General features: G+C 41.3%; 1 protein-coding gene across 1 annotated transcript in view; it reads right to left on the bottom strand.

The window, feature by feature from the left end:
- Positions 1–16939: 16939 nt before the first annotated feature.
- Positions 16940–19624, bottom strand: part of DCP2 (decapping mRNA 2) — a gene marked incomplete in the record, with an annotated part of 579459 nt that continues 576774 nt past the window's right edge. Inside the window, 1 exon segment of the mRNA XM_044064209.1 lies at positions 16940–18484. Within this exon segment, the coding sequence (XP_043920144.1) occupies positions 18306–18484 (179 nt within the window).

Below are 19624 nucleotides of genomic sequence, written 5' to 3'. Positions count from 1 at the left end.
AGAATTACCCTAGGTTATAAAAAGGGTAAGCAAAAAATACCAACAATGGTAATGGAAATTTACTACATTAGAAAAACAGTATAAAACGTAACATTCTATGAAAACTAAGAGGGAGGATACACACAGTAAAATAAATTTTAACAGGTCAAGAATCAAAATACCTCATTAAATAAACTTCACTGATGCTGGAAAGAGGAACCTGTGTCTGTTCACAATGGTGGCAAATGAGATCTGAGGTAATGGGGATGGAAAGGGGCATTACGGGTAGAGGGAGGAGCTTGAGAGGTAAGTCTGGAGTATGCGGCCAAGTCTGATCAGAGGATCGGACACAAACCCATGGGTTGAAGAAGAATGAAAAGGACAACATCAGATCACACTTTTTAACTATTCACCACACTAAAAGTGAAGCAGTGTTACAGAGTGAATCTGATCTAGAAATAAACCTAAGAACTAACAATGAGGTGATACAAACATATCTACACAAATTTGTAAACTGCAAAGAATGTTACATATCAAAAAATGTTCAACCTCAACAAACACAATATAGACACCTATCAGTAGTAAGAAACATTTACTATATTCTAATGTGGACATTCACATATGCTAGAAGGAAAACATTAGAAACATGGAAGTCACACATCATGGAGGCTAGTCTAATGAACATGCAGCCAAAGGAAATGAAGACAGCCATTAAACTCCAAGTATAAAACCCTGCATACTAATTTTTTATATACCAGTAGTGTTTACATTTTTGTAAACGTAAACAAGTGTGTTCATCTATGACATGAAAGCATATGAAGAATTAAGGCGAACAACAAAAGGCTAGGCAAATTAAATACGGAACAACTCCATCTGAACTCTTAGCAAACCTAGGTAAGTATAATTAGAAAAATGAAATGCAAACAAAGAAAGCACTATACTGCCTAACATTCTTTTTGCTGAAGAATAGCATGTACAGGCACAGACTCTACATAAGCAGAAACCTGTATCACGGTTAGTGTAAGGTAGTTTCTAGAAGAGTGAGGGGCATTAGAAAAGGCTGCTATGGAGAGTAAGGAGCTGGACATGACTTCTGCTGTCTTCTGAAAAGGGGCTCAGAAAACCAAGTGGTGCTTGAGACAAAATCTCAAGTCATGACTGCTTTCATACAGTTATTAATGCAGGTGTTGACCAAACAGATACCTTCACAGTATAACAGATGCATATAGTGCCATATATGTGCCAAGACTATTAGAAAAGGCCAGCAATCTTATAATTTTATAAACTCTCTGGGAGTTTCTGTGAGGTCTGTGTTGTCTCTGCTTCATTGTACTACCTGCTGCAGATGGGTGAGGTAATCAGCACTTCTGACTGCAAGAAATGAAGTGGTAAACACCCATTTGCCAAACCTGTACAGCATCCTGGAATCACTAGTAAGAGGCAGTGATGGCTTATCCAGTTTAGGGTGACAAAATCAATGGTTTAATAATAAAGACAATTAGCTGGTACAGTGACTTAAAACAGAAGTAGCCTTGTGATGTTTACGAGCCTCTCTTGGAACCAAAGCTTTGGCTACATCACTTAAAAAAGCTTTAACACATGGGGAAAAAACAGTAAGAATAAATACCAGAATTTAGCTGTTTTGGGAGGCGAAAGGTCCTTATTCAGGAACTTGTAAAACTCCTCCCATCCACTGCACAGTATGGTTAAAAGTGTAATCTTCAAAAACGGGACTCTACTGACAGCAAATCTCTATTTAAAAAAAGGCTGAGGCTTAATGCCTTGAGCCAAGCTATTGAGAAGAATGGAAGTTTTGCTGATGGAGACGCTTTTTTTCCCCTCACGTTTTGTTTTACACCTGGATATACATTTACCTAGGGATCTGTGCAAGGTTAAGTCCAATGCCAAAACAGGTAGGTCTTTTGAAAAAGTTCTAGATGCATGGGTAATTTCTCGTCCTTGACAACAAATCATATTACTACACACACTACTACTTTTGTTCTAAGCTGCTTTTTTAGTATGCTTCATGAGAGCTGCAGTTTAAGACCAGTATCAGCTGGACTGAAAGTTTTCACTGTCAGCTGCAAGACCAATGCAAGTAAGGTAAGACTAGCTATCAATGAAGTCAGTTGCTGGTGTGCAGAATGGGCTAATGATACCTGTTAAAGCATTTTTTCCTTTAAAGCAAATCTGTATGGGAAACTCACATGAGAGGTCTCCATTGTTCTATCAATATTATGACTGCCCCAGATTCAAGGCCACGGACTGTACATAGTTCTAAATCACTCAGCTGTGAAGGAAAGATCTACCAGCTCTGCAGTGTTTTCAAAGCAAGTCTCTTAAATGGAAAGCAAGGCCTTCTTCCTCTCTCAAGAAATGGCTTCTCTGGCACAGTAGCCTGAGAACTTGAAGATAGTCCTATCTCAACACTTTGAGTCTTACAAGCTCACCCTGAGGGAATAATGTCTACTCCTTTAGTTTCTTCTTTTTCTGGGTTCCATGCCTCCAGCAAAATAAAATTCTGGAGAGATTCATGTTGTCTTAACTTAGTGGCACTGTTAAATTCTGCATTTAGTCCCTTCTATGTTTAGGCTAAAGGTATCAGTTGACACTGCACAAGTCGAAGTACACAGATCCATGTGCGTGCATTTTGTATACAAATGTTTTCATACCCATGTAGCATCCACACATTTCCTCTGCAGTCACACAAGTCAATCTGTCAAATGCTTCAAATACATGATACTAGTCACATGCATATGATCACAGCTATACAACTCTGTGAAATTCATGAAATAAATTACATATCAAATAATGTTTAGACATAAGACAGGGAAACAGCTCTTGCTTGTAGGAGAATGCTTCAAAGGAAGAATTATTTTTACAAGCTTTTTGTAAGTCTTAAGGGCTTGCAGAGTCAAAGTGCACAGGAAAATATTTTAAGGATAGCTATGATCTAAATCACTGCCAAGTGGCACCAAATAGTTGACAAAATTAAATTTACATACCATAGCCATAGCTCTGGAATGAGAATTCCATCCTCACTACTAGAAACTAAGTGTGTCAGGAGTTAGCCGGAAGTAAAAAATTTCCAGGGCTATGTGGCCCCTCCTGTGTACCCATAATGCTGTACCCATTTTCTAGATCTTTATAGTCAATGTATGGAGGAAACCTCACAAGACATCTGCAGCAGCTGGAAAGGCCACAGAAGTACCTCACAAAGAGGATTACTGGCCTCAAACAGATGACCTACACTGACAGTCTCAAAAAACTCCAGCTTTACTCCGTAGCATATCGCCTACTCCGAGGTGATCTCTGCCTAACACATAAAGCTATGTCAAACCCAGAGCTGTTGGACATGCTACACCTAAAGAAATCCCAATCCCTCTGAGCTACACGCTCTAGGGACCTAAACCTTGTCACCACAATAAACAGGACATGCTGGAGGGATAGATTCCTGTCGCAGAGACTTTCCATACTCTGAAACAGGCTACCCATCTATGTCAAGCAAAGTTCTTCATTAGCACTCTTCAAGAAAAACTTTGATGAGTGAATGGGAAATAGGAAATACACTTCTGTGTGTCTGCTCGACAGTGGCACAGGAAAATAGGGTGTCGTAAGCCAGGGAACCTTGTTGGCTAGGCTTACGTAGGCCCTCGGGCCGATAGCCTAGTACCTATCTATGAACATTTACAACACTCAGACACCCAAATGACTAAAGATCACTATCTGAGAACCACAAATCAGGCAAGTTAGATCAAGTGATAACCATCCCCATATGCAAAAATGGGGAAAACGGATTGTGGATGGATGAATGGAAATGGTAATAAGAATAGACATATCAATCCAAATCCATGATTACAGTAAGTATGTAAATGTTGCATCACAGACTGGAGTTTTCCTCCTCATTACCTACAGCACCAAGTCTCAAGCTAATCTGACTGGCTGGCTCCCCCGGGAAAAATAGCCCTGGTTCTACCTATCACAGTGAGGTTATCAGCGTCTTGAAAGAGTATTTAGTTATGCCCATGCAGCCCCTGCACAGACAAATACAATCCAAAGACGCATGCTTACGGAATGCATAAAAGTGGACATGGATCTATGAAAAGGGGTCTTGGGCTTACAGAACAACTTATGTTTCAAGAAATAAAAAAAAAAAAATTCAAAACCATTAAGAAAAGTGTTAACTTTTACATTTTATTTCCCGATAAGGTTTCTGACTATGATATAAACAACTAAGACTCTTCTGATTAAATTTTGTCAATATAAAATCTGACTGTATCTATGACAATGCAATTCTCCCTTGTTAAGAGTAACTTGGGAAACATACAGATAAATGATGGACGGGTGATCAGTTTTAAATTGATCTGTGCTGCAATTTTAGGCATGAAGGAAAGATTGCTTCACATAGACACTATGACTTTAGTCTATGAACAAAATTTGGACCACCCTTTCAGGACAAAGAGGGGTCCCTGGCTATCACTGGATGTGGAGAAACCTTACAATGTTCTTCTATTCTCATGTTGCAGTACTCTTACTGTGGGGATCCTCCGCATCAGGTGACCTGAATGTTGGCTCCAATACAAAAGCTTAAGCCTGGTTTGCTGCTGATGCGTGCGACGTCATATGTAGGGCCATAAAACAGGGGCCTTAAATGTGATGTCTGCATGCAAAGACCTCAGAACTTTTTTACCGCAGTCGAACATCAGATTGATCACTTTGGTCCTCTCTTTCAAGATGCCAAAGTACCCTGTTGAAGAATTCTTCTTATTTTTACTTGAGCTTGGGTTGTTTGTATGTTCTTAGCTGATGTCCGCTAAGAAAGGTAAATGCAGATGTGGATGTCAAATTCTGCATAAAGACTCCCATTATCTTTGCTTGTTCTGTTTAGGCCAGAAACACTATTATACCTCCTTTGCTATCTGCCAATCTTTTGTTTCGAAAATTCTCAGAAGTTGTCTGTCTGCCTTCAAGCTATATTTGGAGAATCAGAGACTAAAGAAGTTAACGTTAAGAACGGATCTGGAGTCGGCCACCCAGGCGGAGCTGCCAAGAAAAAAGGCAAAAGTTTCAAAGCCTACCACCTCTGCCCCTCCGTCAGACGCCCTGCCAACCGCCGATATAGGGGTTGAGGGATGTCTGCTAGAACAGTCTACTTCTGTGTCCACCCTTGAGGAAGCCATTTCCAAAGTACCCAAAGACACGTCCATGGAGGTTATTCTGATGTCGAGGGTGGGTGGGGACCAGGCTCTGCCTGTTGACCTTCCAGGATTCCGATTCATCCTCTTTAGGCCAAATCCCTAAAACTAGGCCCACAGCTTCTCCTAAATCAACTCCTTTAAAAAGGAGACAAAAGACCAAACATTTGTCTGCTTCTTCAAAAGGACAACCAGACTGGCAATCCTCACACGGTCTTTGATGCAGGCCTTCATGGGCCTTATGCCTTCAGCCTCCTCAGCTCCCACTACACCTGTACTCAGCCCAGACCTACCTCAGCCACCTCTATCCTTCCTTCCATTTCTCAGGAAGAAGAAGAAGCCTAATCCTTTTCCTGAGATGAGTCAGTTACATACTCATCCCAAACAGCTTCCCCTTTGGAATACTATTCCCCTGATGAGGATTCCACTGAGGGAGACTCCCCTCCAGAGGACATTACATTTGGAGAGACTATAACAAGAATGAGGAAGTATTTTAAATGTGATACTATCCAGATGACAGAAATTCAAAAAAGGTATTTTGAGCTGCTCCAGGCTGAATCACCTTCCCATCAGCCATCCCTCCAGTGATTCCTGCATACCTAGATGCATTTGCAACAGTCTTAAAAAAAACCCAGACTCTCAATCACCTACTCATTTCTAAATTTCTAGTAAAGCCCCCCTTGGCAAACCCCGCAGTGAAAGTGGCACCAGACAAACAGTCTACCCTTTTTCCATCCTACCTTTAGACAAGGATAGCAAGGTAATGACCAGGCTGTGCAAGAAGATATACACCTCTTCCACCCTAGCATTTAGGGCAATTAACTACCAAACCAAAAGGGTGAAATATACCCTAGATTTGGTATCACAGGCTTCATCCATACTGTCCTCCTTGTCTGACTCCCTTAACAAGACAGAAGTGGCATCTAAACTGTTCCTGGCATCTCAGGTTGCAAAGCACTCTATAAAATGCAGTTATAATGCAGCAGAGGCCTCTGCTGCATCTGCGCTATGCTGATACTCATGGCTTAGGCTTCAGCCACTGCCTGAAGACTTTAAATTCAAAATTTTGGATGCTCCACATGATCAATCTCCTGTTTGGGAAACAGTCTGCAGAGCTGTTGGAACCTACAGGAGAAGAGTGAAGAACTCGAAGATATTAAACACTTACCTGTCTCCTCAGTACCAAAATTTTACAGAAATTACCACTGCTAAGACCTCCTATGTCAGAAGAGCTCCCACCCCTGCCACCTTTTCATCTTCCAGACATAGAAAAGTGACAAAGTACAGTTGTGTATACTTACCATAAATGTAGATGTTAGAGTGTATTCACTGTTGCAGTCATTACATTTGGGTAATCTGCTGGCAGGTTGCCCTCAGTCGGCCTGATTAACAAAGTCTTAGGTCCTGCGTCGGTTGCTGTCCCTTGTTCCATGACGTCAGGTCGTCAAGGGTATAAAACATGCAGCCGATGCCATTACATCAGTTTTTCTTGTTCCAGATGTCAGGTGCCCCTCAAATGGGGAGCAAAATATATATTTTATATTTATATTTATATATATATATATATATATATTTTATATTTATATATATATATATATATATATATATATATATATATATATATATATATAATAAGAAACACAAAAATATACCTCCAAACAAAAGCAAATACACCAAGGCTTTTAAGCATAATAAAAGAAAGAAGAGGTATAGTAAAAGAAAAAACAGGGGGTTGGAGGGAGGGTAACCAGGACTGCAACAGTGAATACACTCGAACATCTACATTTATGGTAAGTGTACACAACTCTACTATGTTCATCATGTTTCACTGTTGCAGTCATCACATTTGGGTAGATTCCCAAAGCTAAGGTTGGGTGGATGGAATTATACAGCATTACGACCAGCTACAAGGCCCTGCAAAACAGCAGTGGCAAAGCCAGCTCTGGATTTAGAGAAAATTGGTAAGTGATAATGCTTGGTGAAAGTATGAACTGAACTCCAGGTAGCAGCTTCTAGAATATCCCTGGTAGGAACACCTCTGAGAAAGGCTGCTGAAGTAGATGCCGCCATGGTGGAATGAGATCTGATCCCCTGGGGGATAGGTTTTCTATGGTGCTTATAACAGAAATGAATACAATGGCTTATCCATTTAGAAATGGTTTGCTTTGAAATAACCTTCGAGATTTAGTTCTGTCCAAGTAGAATCTAAGTTGTCTGTGTACATCCAATGAATGCAGAATCCGCTCTCTCTTGTTCTGTGGATTGGGAAAGAAAGTTGGCAAATGAATGGACTGATTAAGAGCCACACTGGATACCACCTTGGGCATGAATGATGGACTGTTCCTGAGTGACACCCTGTCTGCATGAAAGATGATGAAAGGCTCCACTGCCATAAGGGCCTGTAATTCAGATATCCTTCTAGCTGAAGTGATTGCTAAAAGGAAGGCTGTTTTCCAGGAAAGAAATTTTAAGTCTGCAGTTGCAGTTGTCTCGAAAGGAGGGAGAGTGAGTTTCTCCAATACAAAGTTAAGGTCCCAGGGTAGGGGTTGGAGCTCTCCTGGGTGGTCTCAAGTTTTTGGCCCCTCCGAGATACTGCTTTAGAAGAGGATGAGAGAAGGGGGGGGGGTCTGTGCTGTAAGGAGCTGAAATGGCTGAGGCATGGATTTTAATGGAAGAAAAAGACAGGCCCTTATGAAGCATCTCAGTTAAGTATTGCAAAATCTGAGGTAAACTGGGCACTGCTGTGCTCATCCCTTGAGATTGATTCCAAGCACAGAATCTTTTTCATTTGTCAGCATAAGATTTCCTAGTACTAGGTCTTCTCGCCTCCAAAATGACATCCATCACAGGTTTGCTGAGGGATGCTAAGGGTGAATTTAAGTGATTATCCAAGCTACAACATTCAATGTTTGGAGCTGAGGGCGCAGAATTTGGTTCTCCTGCTGAGACAGTAAGAAAGATGTCTGAGGCAGGTGCCATGGAGAAATGTGTGACACACCACGCAGGAGTGGGTACCAGTGCTGGCGAGGCCAGTCTGGAGCAATCAAAATCATTTTTGGCTTGTCCCGTTTGACTTTTAGTAGAACTTTGGAGAGCAAAGGCAGACGGGGAAAGGCATAGACTGATAGGTTTTTCCAGCTGAAGGACAGAGCATCCACTTTCCAGGCTTTTTGTGATGAGTTATTGTGCAAAATTTGTCCAACTGGTAGTTCTGGGGTAAGGCAAACAGATCTATGCCTGGACTCCCCCATTTGCGTGTCAACATGATGAAAATCCATGGTTCCATTTTCCATTCGTGAGGGTCCATGAGATTTCTTAGTTCGTCTGCCAGAACATTCTGCTTTCCTGGCAGGAATTGAGCTTGTAGTTGCACTTGGTAGCTCAAGGCCGTATTCCACAATGCCATGGCTAGTCTGCAGAGGGGGGTATAAATGGGTATCCCCCTGCTTGTTTATGTACCACATAACCGTGGTGTTGTCCGTCTTTAACAGTAATTGTCCTGGATGAAGGTAGTCCTTGAAGGCTGTCAGTGCATTCTGTACAGTTAGCATTTCTTTTCAATTGATATGAAGGTGCATTTGATTTGGGCTCCATTTGCCCTGAATGCACTTCCCTGCCAGATGAGCCCCCCCCATGCATAATCTGATGTGTCTGTAGTTAGGGTTTGGGCAGAAGGGGGTGGTGTGAATGGCAGTCCCTTCTTTTGGTGGCAGGCCTCTGCCCACCATAGGAACTCTAGGCGCAGGCAAGGTATGACAGGAATCATTGTTTCAAGGCTGTGACAATGTTGACACCATAAACTTTTTAAGTACCACTGAAGTTTCCTCATATGCAGTCTGGCATATGGAATTAGAAGAATACATGAGGCCATGAACCCCAAGGCTTGCAGTATTTGCCTTGCAGATAGCAGGATTTTTGAGGCCACCTATTTGAAGTAAGTCACCAAATGAATTTGCTTTTCTGGCATAAGGAAAGCCATCTGGGCAGTTGTATTCAAGCTTGCGCCAGGAATGCAATTTTTTTGAGAGGGTACCAATTGAGATTTCTTTTTGTTTATGGTGTATCCTAGACAGGTTAGAAGTCTTTTTACAAACGCCAGATGTTTTAGAAGAATGGCCTGGTTTTCTGCCTGAATTAGACAATCGTCCAGGTATGGATATATTTGAATATTTCTTTGCCTGCAAAATGCAATTACTGGAGCCAGGCACTTTGTGAATACCCTGAGCACAGTAGACAAGCCAAAGGGCAGTGCAAAGAACTGATAATGCATGCAGCCTGCTTTGAAGCGTAGGAATCTTCTGCAAGATTCCCTGATTGGGATATGCAGGTAAGCCTCTTTTAAGTCGAGAGTTGTCAACCAGGCATCCTTGCCTAGCATAGGAAGTAAATGGTGAAGAGTCAGCATCTTGAATTTTGGAATGTCCAGAAAGGTGTTTAGAGTAGACGGGTCCAGAATTGGATGCCATGATTTGTCTTTTCTGGGCACCAGGAAAAGTCTGGAATAGAAACCTTGTCCCTTTTCCTATTCTGGTACCGGTTGAATAGCCCCCATGTTTATGAGGGAAAGTACTTGTTTCTGAGCCTCTACCCACTGATTTGGGGGCAGGTCTGGCCACCCGTTTCAAGTTGGCAACGTGAGGAAATGAAATCCGTATCCCTGGGACACTATATTTAAAAACAACCATACGCTCCGCAAGGAAGGCATGCAGGGTCAAGCCAACAATGTAAACCACCAACGACCAGCAAAAAACGATAGTGAACACGCAGTAATGAAGAAATAATGATTATTTATTTATAATTCCTTCAAATCCAGACCGGTTTCGGCTATTCAGCCTTTATCAATGAATACAATAAAGTTTATTGTATTCATTGATAAAGGCTGAATAGCCGAAACCAGTCTGGATTTGAAGGAATTATTTCTTCATTACTGCGTGTTCACTATCGTTTTTTGCTGGTCGTTGGTGGTTTACACTATATTTAAAACCCATTTGTCCTGGGTTATAAAGTTGCCAGGGATTGGCCGTAGTGGCTCTGGAAGGAGCTGGAAAGGACCCGTTCTTAGTAGGCCAATGCCTACTAAATCTAGGAGGTTGCACTTGTAAGAAATCTTTCACAGTTTGCAAAGATTTAGCTTTATCTTCCATCTTTTTTAGAACTTCTTCAGCCTTATTGCCAAATAAGCGGTCCTGCTGTAAAGGAGCATCCAAAAGTTTTGCTTTAACATGATCAGGCAGAGATTGCTCCTTAAGCTAAGCATGCCTTCTAAGCACAGACCCAGTAACAGCAGCCCTACAAGAGGCCTCTAAGGAATCAAAACCACACTGCAAAGTATGTTTGCCAACTTGTTCAGCTGAATGCAATAAATCCTGCAAATCTTTATTCTCCACACAGTCAGAAATCAACATAATTTTCTGTTTAAGCAGTCCCATGATATGTTGCTGATATTTTAACATATGGAATTGACAGTTTAAAGCCCCGATTGCTAAGGTTGCAGAAGTGTAAACCTTTTTACTCCATCTATCCAGCGCCCTGGAGTCTCTATCAGAAGGGGTAGGATTTTTAGCAGTAGAAGCCTTAATGCCCGTGGGCCCCTGAGAAATGGTTTCAGGGTCTGCAACAGGATTTTTGAAAAATAATTTGTGGTTTCACGGTCCGCAACAGGATTTTTGAAAAACAAATTGCGGGACTCAGGAACCCTGTAGTACCCGTCTGGTTTGCTAGGGGCTGGAGGCAAGGAATCAGGGGCAATACTGGATTCCGAAAACACATCATCAACAATATCTAGTACAGGAGGTATAGCCAAAAGCCTATGCTGAGGAAGAAGAAGGAAATCCCTAAGCCCCTTTTTGGATTCAGAGAAATCCTGACTTTCCCAGTGAAAATGCTCCCTTAAGGTATGTAAAGTTTTCCAAAAAGAGAAATCCTCAGGTGGAGAAGCAGACGGAATGGAATCCTCTGCATCAGAGTCCTCATAAGTAGGTATGGACAAATCTAGATCATTAGAAGAGTCAGAAGAAACAGAGTCCTGTTCAGAAGATTCATAGTTAAATTCAATCCTAGGCCTCTTGGAAGGGGGGGGTTGACTACCCCTGATTAGAGTAATTAAATCTTCAGCCATTTTGATCATTTTGTTTTAGGCACAGGGGCCTGAACATGCCTGGGCGTCGTTTTTTTAGACATAGATCGAGATTTAGGCCTTAGCACTGAAGATGGAGTCTGTAGGCCTGAATACACCCCCAGAAGCCGGTGCCTGCTCAGCGGCTCTGGACCCATCCAAGGTAGAGACATCTGTGGGTTCCATATGTGAAGCATCTCGCAGCCTGCGAATCAGAATTAGCGGGTATCAGGGGCTGCGAAAGCGCCTCACTGAGTACCGGCGAACTGGCGATTGGCTTAGGAGATGCGTCATCGGCAGTTTTGGACCGCAACGGCCTGTCTCTGTCTTTTTCTTTGCGTTTTTTCGGTATTCCGGTAGTCAGATGGCTAACCGATGTCATTTCTGGATAATTAAACCGAGAACCGAAATATTTAGACGCAAAAATGTACAGACGATGGATAGTGCGCTGATTAAATAAAGCACAAAACTGACAGCAAGGTACATTGCGGCCAGGGCCTGCTGGAAGATCATGGTATTCCTAACTGAACTACAGTGATCTTCACAACCTTTGCAGCCCCTAACAGATCCTCTTCTGTTGATCAAATCAAACCCACTATTGCATTCTAAAAAATGTGGGTTGAAGAGCCCAAAACTTAAGTCCAACAACAATGGACTTCACCTCTGGAACAACAGCAACCTAACTCCTATAGTTTGGCTTTTACTGTCTGGTCAAACAGAAGAGTTCAGTCAAAGACAGTACTGATAAAACTGGTCTAGCATTCTTGGCAAACTTTCCGAGATGAAGCCAAGCATTGCATTTTACAGTTATTCTGGTGCCCAATGCTCTTGCTGAGACATCTCCAGCACTGTCAGTCAAGTGCATAGCTACATTAAAAACAAAGCACTCGGATGCATCTGAAACATAAGCTACTTTCGGATGGTCCCATTTGGCAGTCCTTCCACAGTCCTGGAAATTTCCTGTGACAAAACTTTCTGGACTCTCAACATAAGAGACATGTAGTTTATCACCCTTAGAGTAAATGTGGAGGACATGTAAACACACTTCACAAACCTCACCAATGCATGTGATTCTTTACTGGTGGGCGAATGGGTAGGGTCTGGGAGATGGAGCCTTTTTCAAAGTGGCCAATGCCAAAATACAGTCCACTTCTGGAGTACAAACCAAACCTGACCAGTACTTACGAGAACGAAAGAAACTGTCAAATCTCTCTGACATGCAGCCACTACATCAGAATTCTTCCAAACCATCAGTACAACTAGCTGAACCATTCTGATAGCTGAGGAGGGAAGAATTATCTAAGAACATGACTTGGGATGCCAACAAAGCCTACTCCAGTGCATATCCCACAGAAGATGGGGTTCCAGGGACAATCTCACTTTGAGGATCTCCATGAATTTGAAGTTATCTGGAAGAGATGAAGATAAGCATTTTTTGTATCTTTCACCAACTTGTGGGCTGAGAGACTGAGGAGAGTCAAGACCATTCTACTTGCATCTAGCCTTCCAACTTGATCTCAAAAGTGAAGTGTCCAAAGAGAAGGAAGAATTGGTTTGTAGTGATAAGGCTCTAATCCCTGAAGGGGGCACACCAGTTGTAGCATTCAAGTCAGACGGGAGATGGCTGACCATTGCTGCAGACATGTGGTCACAAATCAGAAGCAGCAGTGGCAGTCCAGGTCGGAGAGGAGGGCCTTGTAGTGAAGTCTGCATGGTTTCAACAAAGGCTGACACACTGAATGTCTAGCCATTAATATCAGCCTTGTGGAGCAGAAGGCATTGCCAGCATAGACCCTGAGGGTCTTTGTCTCAGACAGTGACATAGAGGGCCTCAATGCAGGCAGCCAAAAAGCCATCCCCTGGAAGAGAATAAGCTGGCCTTGACAAAGCCAGTCCCAATCTTGACCCTGAAAGATCAACCCCCCCCAAGCTCCAACACTGACGGCTGCATCAACTTCCACACTGATGATACTGTGAACATTGGGAAGGAGTTATTCTGAGACCAAGACTGCACTAAACCCTGAAAAATCACCAACATCTAAAGGACAACTTGAAGCTTGACAAGGACTGGGACCGGATAGGACCCTCAGAGGAAAGTCTTGGTCCAGAAGTGGGAAAATTAAGTAAAGATGGTCCTCATAACATGACAATAATAGACAAGGAGATCTGAGACCACATATTCTGCATCTATGAGAACACCTGCCACAATTTCAAAGATATGAAATACTGCGACCCACCACTGATCTGAATGCAGTTGGGGTTTCTTAACTTAAGTTTACAGGCAAATGAAGATATACTTACAAGTTTAATGCACAAGGGCCACAAAACCTCTTGAGAGAGACAGCCTTAATTTGGGAACAGAAACCCCTAGTGCAGGTCTCCTTTGGGGGTTCCAGAGGCTCAGAGTCTGAAGAAGTAGACTTCTTCTTGCTTTTAGGTTTGGAATAGGCAATAAAGCCAGTGAGGCAGAAGTGGCAAGAGCAGCCCTTGCCACCTCTGGAATAATGGTGCTCTCAAAAGGTTTGAAATAGGGGATAGAGGCAGAAGTGCTAACACCAGCCCTAGTCACCTCTGGAACAAGGGTAGCCTTAAGCTTTTATAGTTTTATGTGATTACAGTGGTGTCTCAGAATAGAGGACTTAAAAACTACACAGATCTCGCATTGCTCAGATAAGTAAGTCTTCACCAAGCATGATACATTTAATATGTTTTTCATGTAAGAGAATCTTTGCATGACATCTGCATTTATAATATTCCTTGGTGTCCTTTTTACCCATGCTGATGAAAAAGGAAACCAGCTACTGGATGTACACTATGACCATCAATGCATCACAAGAAAAGCACACTAACAGTAGCTGCAACTGTAAGCACGAACACAGCAAAATCAAGTTCTGGTGAAAGTTCCTGTAAATCACCCCCAACACCACAGTAAGGTACAGCCAATTAAACACAATACAGCAAACAACAAGCTGTGAGAAAAATCATACAAGCACCATCAATACTACTGAAAAATCACAGCTGAACAAATTCTGACTAAATGGAAATGCTCCAAAATGGTGCTAGCATAAAAAAGTGGGGAGGGGCGGGTTAAAGCTGGCAACAAAAACAAGATCACGGAATACAAACACGTGTGTGTATAAGTGCGCGCGTGTGCATGTCCCAGTGTGTGCATGCATGAGGGGTGGGGACACTACCAAATATAACCAAACTAAATCTATGCTCAGTCGTTAACTTGGCACTATTCTCCAGTTGAGTGGCTGCAACATGTGGCAAAAAAGATGTGCAGGAGAGTCCTGAGCAGCACAGCTTTACTGATAAAAAGGGAGGGAATTGAGTAGCCTGGGACAGTTTCTACTAAATGGCCAAGTTCTGCCATCTTGGTCCTTGTCGAAATGATGATGAGACTACAATCGCAGATCCTGCCTTTAAATAAAAGGGCAAGGCACTACATGGCAAGCAATGAGACACTTGGCAGCATGAAGACTCTCTTAAATGGTTAAACGTATGCAAACTGCATCACCACAAGGATGGACTAAAGTGAAGAAAAAACAAGTCCTCTCATTGTCCAAACAATGCAAAAGAACTTGCACTACAAATGAAAAGGGGGGGGGGGGCAAAGTAGAATTTTTTTTTCAGTGGAAAGCTAACACTTGTACTGCCTGGACAGACTTTGGACTGATTTTTTTTTTTTTTAATAAAAGAACTTCTACATACATCCATGAGCATAAATGATGGAGTAAATTTGATGAAGAGGGTACATGAAGATCACAGTATAAAAAGACAAAGGCTGGTGAGCATCAAACTGATATAGACTGGAAAGGAAGCTCTTCAAGAAACCGAGTCAGTTTAATGAATGAGTAAGTATTCAAGTACTAGCTTTCTTGAAGCAAGTTAACAAAGCAGAACAATGACTGAGAAAGAGGCACAAAAGGCAGCTGAAAGAAAACAGCAACACATACACAGCAAGGACACCTCTAGCAGTGAAGGCTGAGCACTGACTGGCAATCGCCCTGTAGCCATGCTGGCATGACATATCCTGACCATGAATGCTAATGTCATCCAAATAAATCTGGAAATCTCCTCTAACAAGCAAGAGAAGCTTAAGAGTATGACATAAGAAACCCCACAAGCAAACTCCATGGGAATAAACAAAGCAAGTAGAAAGAGACACTTAGATGGCAGGAAGAATGAAAAAAGTCTGAGGTAAGGATTTGGGGAAGAATCAATGTCTGCTCAGCAGGGGATGCTTTACTGTGGCTGCGCTGTTTTCACAACAGAAATAATATTTCAGATGACACTACTCCAGCAAAGTGACTGCACAAGAAGTTACAGTATAAAAAAAAGCAGAAAAGGTTATATGCAGTCTTAGTAGCGTTTGTTTTTACAGCAACTGTTCATATTTTGTAGACTTCACCTATACAGTTAACATGCCATAACTGAAAGTGAATTATACTAGCCAAAAAAAAAAAATATATATATATATATATATATATATATATATATATACATACATGTCAAAAAGCAGCGCTTCAACTGCAGATAAACAGTGCCACTACAGCTATAAAGGACTATCATTTGAGTTCAAATACAAATTCTTGTCACATTAAGTGAGTCTACTTAAAGGTGTCTATGGCTAGGCTTATCGTCTGCTGTGATTTCTTGCTTAGTACTGTTCTTATGTTCCATTATAGAAAGTGACCATGTTTTTATGACTGCAACACTGACTTAGCGTCTCAGTATTGCTGTATTTTACTGCCTTTACTCCTGTTGTATTTGGCCAGACATTTTCTATTTCACTTGGGTATAGTGAAAGCATACATTTAATTTTATTGGTGATTTTTATGCCCCCATAAGATCTATTTATAAAAGATGACAACATAACAGAAGGGAGTGAGTGACTGAATGAGTTAGAGAGAAAAGTAAGTCATAGATGATTGATCAAGAATTTTCACTTTATGTACTTCAGCAAAGAATGAAGATGTACCTTAAAGATATCTGACATTTACTTCTACTCTGCTGCGTGTTATCCCCAACCCCCCCCCCCCCCCCACACACACACACATTACTGGCCTTGCAAACAATGCAAGATATAGAGTACTGCAGATAACAATTACAGAACAACATCTGCAATTTGGCCTTCTTCTTAACGAGTAAGCTAGAGCAGCATAATATTCAAAAGGTGAAAGGATTACTTGTGCTCCATATGCTTAACTGCACACAAGACTGCCAGATAGTCCTAATAATGACACACACACACCCATTTCCTCAGTAACTAAACTAAGACAAACTACAATTCTATCCCATACGTGTCAAACTAGCAAAACCAGTACAAGTTCAGTAACAGTTAACCTGTAACAGACTGAAGCCTATAACCTAGAGGCTGTATGCCTGACAATCTACAGCCACATTCAACAATCAGACTAGTCAGAAGCTGATAATAACCCACCTCCATTCATTTCCTGAAGCAATGACTGTCCTTTGGAGATATTCAACTCACTTCCTTCAAACGTGCTGTAGTAAGATCAAATTGCTACAAACATTCTCACACACATCTGACAAATCAGTTGACTTCCACTCTGTCTTAAATCATCTCAGTAGCTAGATTTTTCAACCTGAAAGAGTCCAAAAAACAGAAAGGAAGACTGACATATACAAAAATAACCAAGTACCTTTTATTTCCTAGTCTCAGTTTGTCAGGCGCTATCTGGGGATAAACTAGTAGACGCAAACAAAAAAAACTTACTTTTAGCAGGTGTTTTATGAAGATACAGACAATCTGGTCCCATTTTAACCCTGCCATCCTCTTTCTGATTAGGCAAGTGGCTACCTTTAATTAAGAAGACCTACATGACTCAGTACTACAATGTGAAGTAAATATGCTTTTATACCTATCACAGACATAGTCTCCGGCAGGTGCAACACAATTACTTGAACATTCTCTCACAAGAGTGTGCTTAAAGAAACAGTCAAAACAAACAAATATGCACACGCACACACATGCACACAAGTGGTTAACAGTTGACACAAGTACTCCAGCAGAAAAGTCCTGTATTGTACTTCATAACAAAATGATAAACAGATTCACATTAAATTAGAAAGACAAGTAAACACAAAGCTCTAAATACAACTCAAACTGTCATGTTAGTGCAGTGTGCAATATGTGATGCTTGACATCTTTAAGTCATTTTCTTACCCGTTTTTAAACACCTCATAATCTATTTCCAATTCTACATTTAAGCTGCACTTGCTACTGCATGTATACCTTATGTATAAACTTAGGTTTCTGACCTTGCAGCTTCTGTATGGTTGTATAATCTTGTTAAACAGCATTGTGTAAATTATAATAAATGTCAGTATGATTCACTACTCACTATTTTGCCTTTTCAGAGGGTAAATGATTCCCTTGTGTTTTGGATCCCATCTGTTACAGCTGCTTTCATATCTAAATTAATATTCCCAAAGCTGATGTGACAACTTCCAACACAAAATGTGTAAGAATACTGAAAACAAATACAGAAAGCTAGGAAGCACTTGTTTTCACCAAGGTGGCTATCACTTTGGGTATTTACAGAAACAGGAATATAGAAAATATATTTATGCACCCTAACAAGGCGTATAGAAATAAAACTTTCCAAGTTAAAAAAAATTCAATATATTCCTGTAAAACTTCAAGAGGATGACTACTATAAACACAATACAAATGTTTTAAATGTATAAAAACACAAACAGAAAACTGCTTAGTAATAAATACAACTGATGAGCTGGAGATGTTAAAATTCAAAATACTGAAAAGGTACTTTCGTGTTTAAAGGCGATATTGCATTTGCAGTGCAAGAGCTTCTCTTAATACCATTATCATACATTGCCTCGATTCTTGAGAAGAGCTTCAAATCTCCCTCTCTGTAACTTTGGAAATCCATAGGTTTCCTCAAAAAAACCTGAGAAGGAAAAGGCTTGATTTGAGACCTCCTGACTTGTATTCAGTTTCCTTGATCTTTAACCAAAACTTTGCTGCGTCACACATCAAGGCATCTCATGATTGCCTCACGATCAAATCTAAAGTTCAGAAATGCTCTGGAAGAAAGTGTCACTTCACAGTCCCCACTGCATTCAGACAGGAATCCATCAATGTGCTGAACCAGAGCTTGTTCGTCACTGGAAGTGCAAAGTTCACATACTGCATTACATACTGCATCTACGAAGAAATGGAAACAAAATAAATTAAATTCTAACACAGCCTGTCATAACAATCAGTTTAACATTAAGCACAAAGCATCTAAATTTGTTATGTACAGCACTATTCACATATACATTAAATGCACAATACAAGAATAAAACAGACAGACTGGGAAGGCTACATGAACCTAAAGTACTGTATGCTAAATTAGTAGCATAACACAAGTCATCTGCCACTTTATCTCTATTATATTTTTCTTGTAACTACACTGCTAAAGTTCCTTTCAAAAAAGTACAGTTGTGGGATGGTGTTAACCATAATCACAGCTGTTCTAATAACAGGATCATTGCTACATGCCATTCATAAACGAATGGATTTAGCTGCAGGTGGATGTCAGTCTCTAGCCAGACTTCAGGAACAGTCAGATGGTCCCTGATGTATATGGTTACCTCCTACACCCAGATCTCAGCAGGAAACTTGGCTGCAAAGTTAAGAGTAAACACCACCAAATGAATTTCAACTGGGAAGATGGGACTTAGTGATATAAACTGCAATGTCCATTAGACAGTCTGTCTTTGACTGATGGCCCAAATCACTTGTTAAAGGGACAACAAAAAGCCAGTCATCATGGTGTGGGAGGACCATGGCTCCCAATAGCCCTAGAGTGATGAGTACTGCCACGTATTTGGTAAACACTGTGAGGGCTGAGGTGAAACCAAAGGGCAGACTCCCAAACTTGCACAAACATTTCTAAGCATGAAGACACATGGCAATACCTGTGCCTGCCAATGTGGATGTTCCATCTGCTGTGCCATACATCAGACTCATGGAAAAGTCAGTTGTGTACACTTACCATAAATGTAGATGGTAGAGTGTATTCACTGTTGCAGTCATCACCTGTGGGTTATCCCTGCTGTGGTAGCCATCGGCCAGCCCGAATACCAGAGTCAATGTTTTTCTCCGTCAGCTGAGGAGTGGGGTGCAGGATTAGTTAGAGCCCTAGGCATGGGTCATCAGGAACTGCAGAGGCAAACCCTACCCTAGCCTTAGAGAAAAGAGGTAGGTGGTAATGCTTTGTAAAGGTATGGACAGAGGTCCAGGTGGCAGCTTCCAAGATGTCCCTGGTGGGAACTCCTTTGAGGAATGCTGTGGAAGAGG

Source organism: Protopterus annectens, chromosome 2.part2 (genome assembly GCF_019279795.1).
Source record: "Protopterus annectens isolate FY-2018-M chromosome 2.part2, PAN1.0, whole genome shotgun sequence".
Classification (NCBI taxonomy): Eukaryota; Metazoa; Chordata; order Ceratodontiformes; family Protopteridae; genus Protopterus; species Protopterus annectens.
Note: the sequence above shows the minus strand (reverse complement) of the source record. Positions and strands in the feature narration are given on the sequence as shown.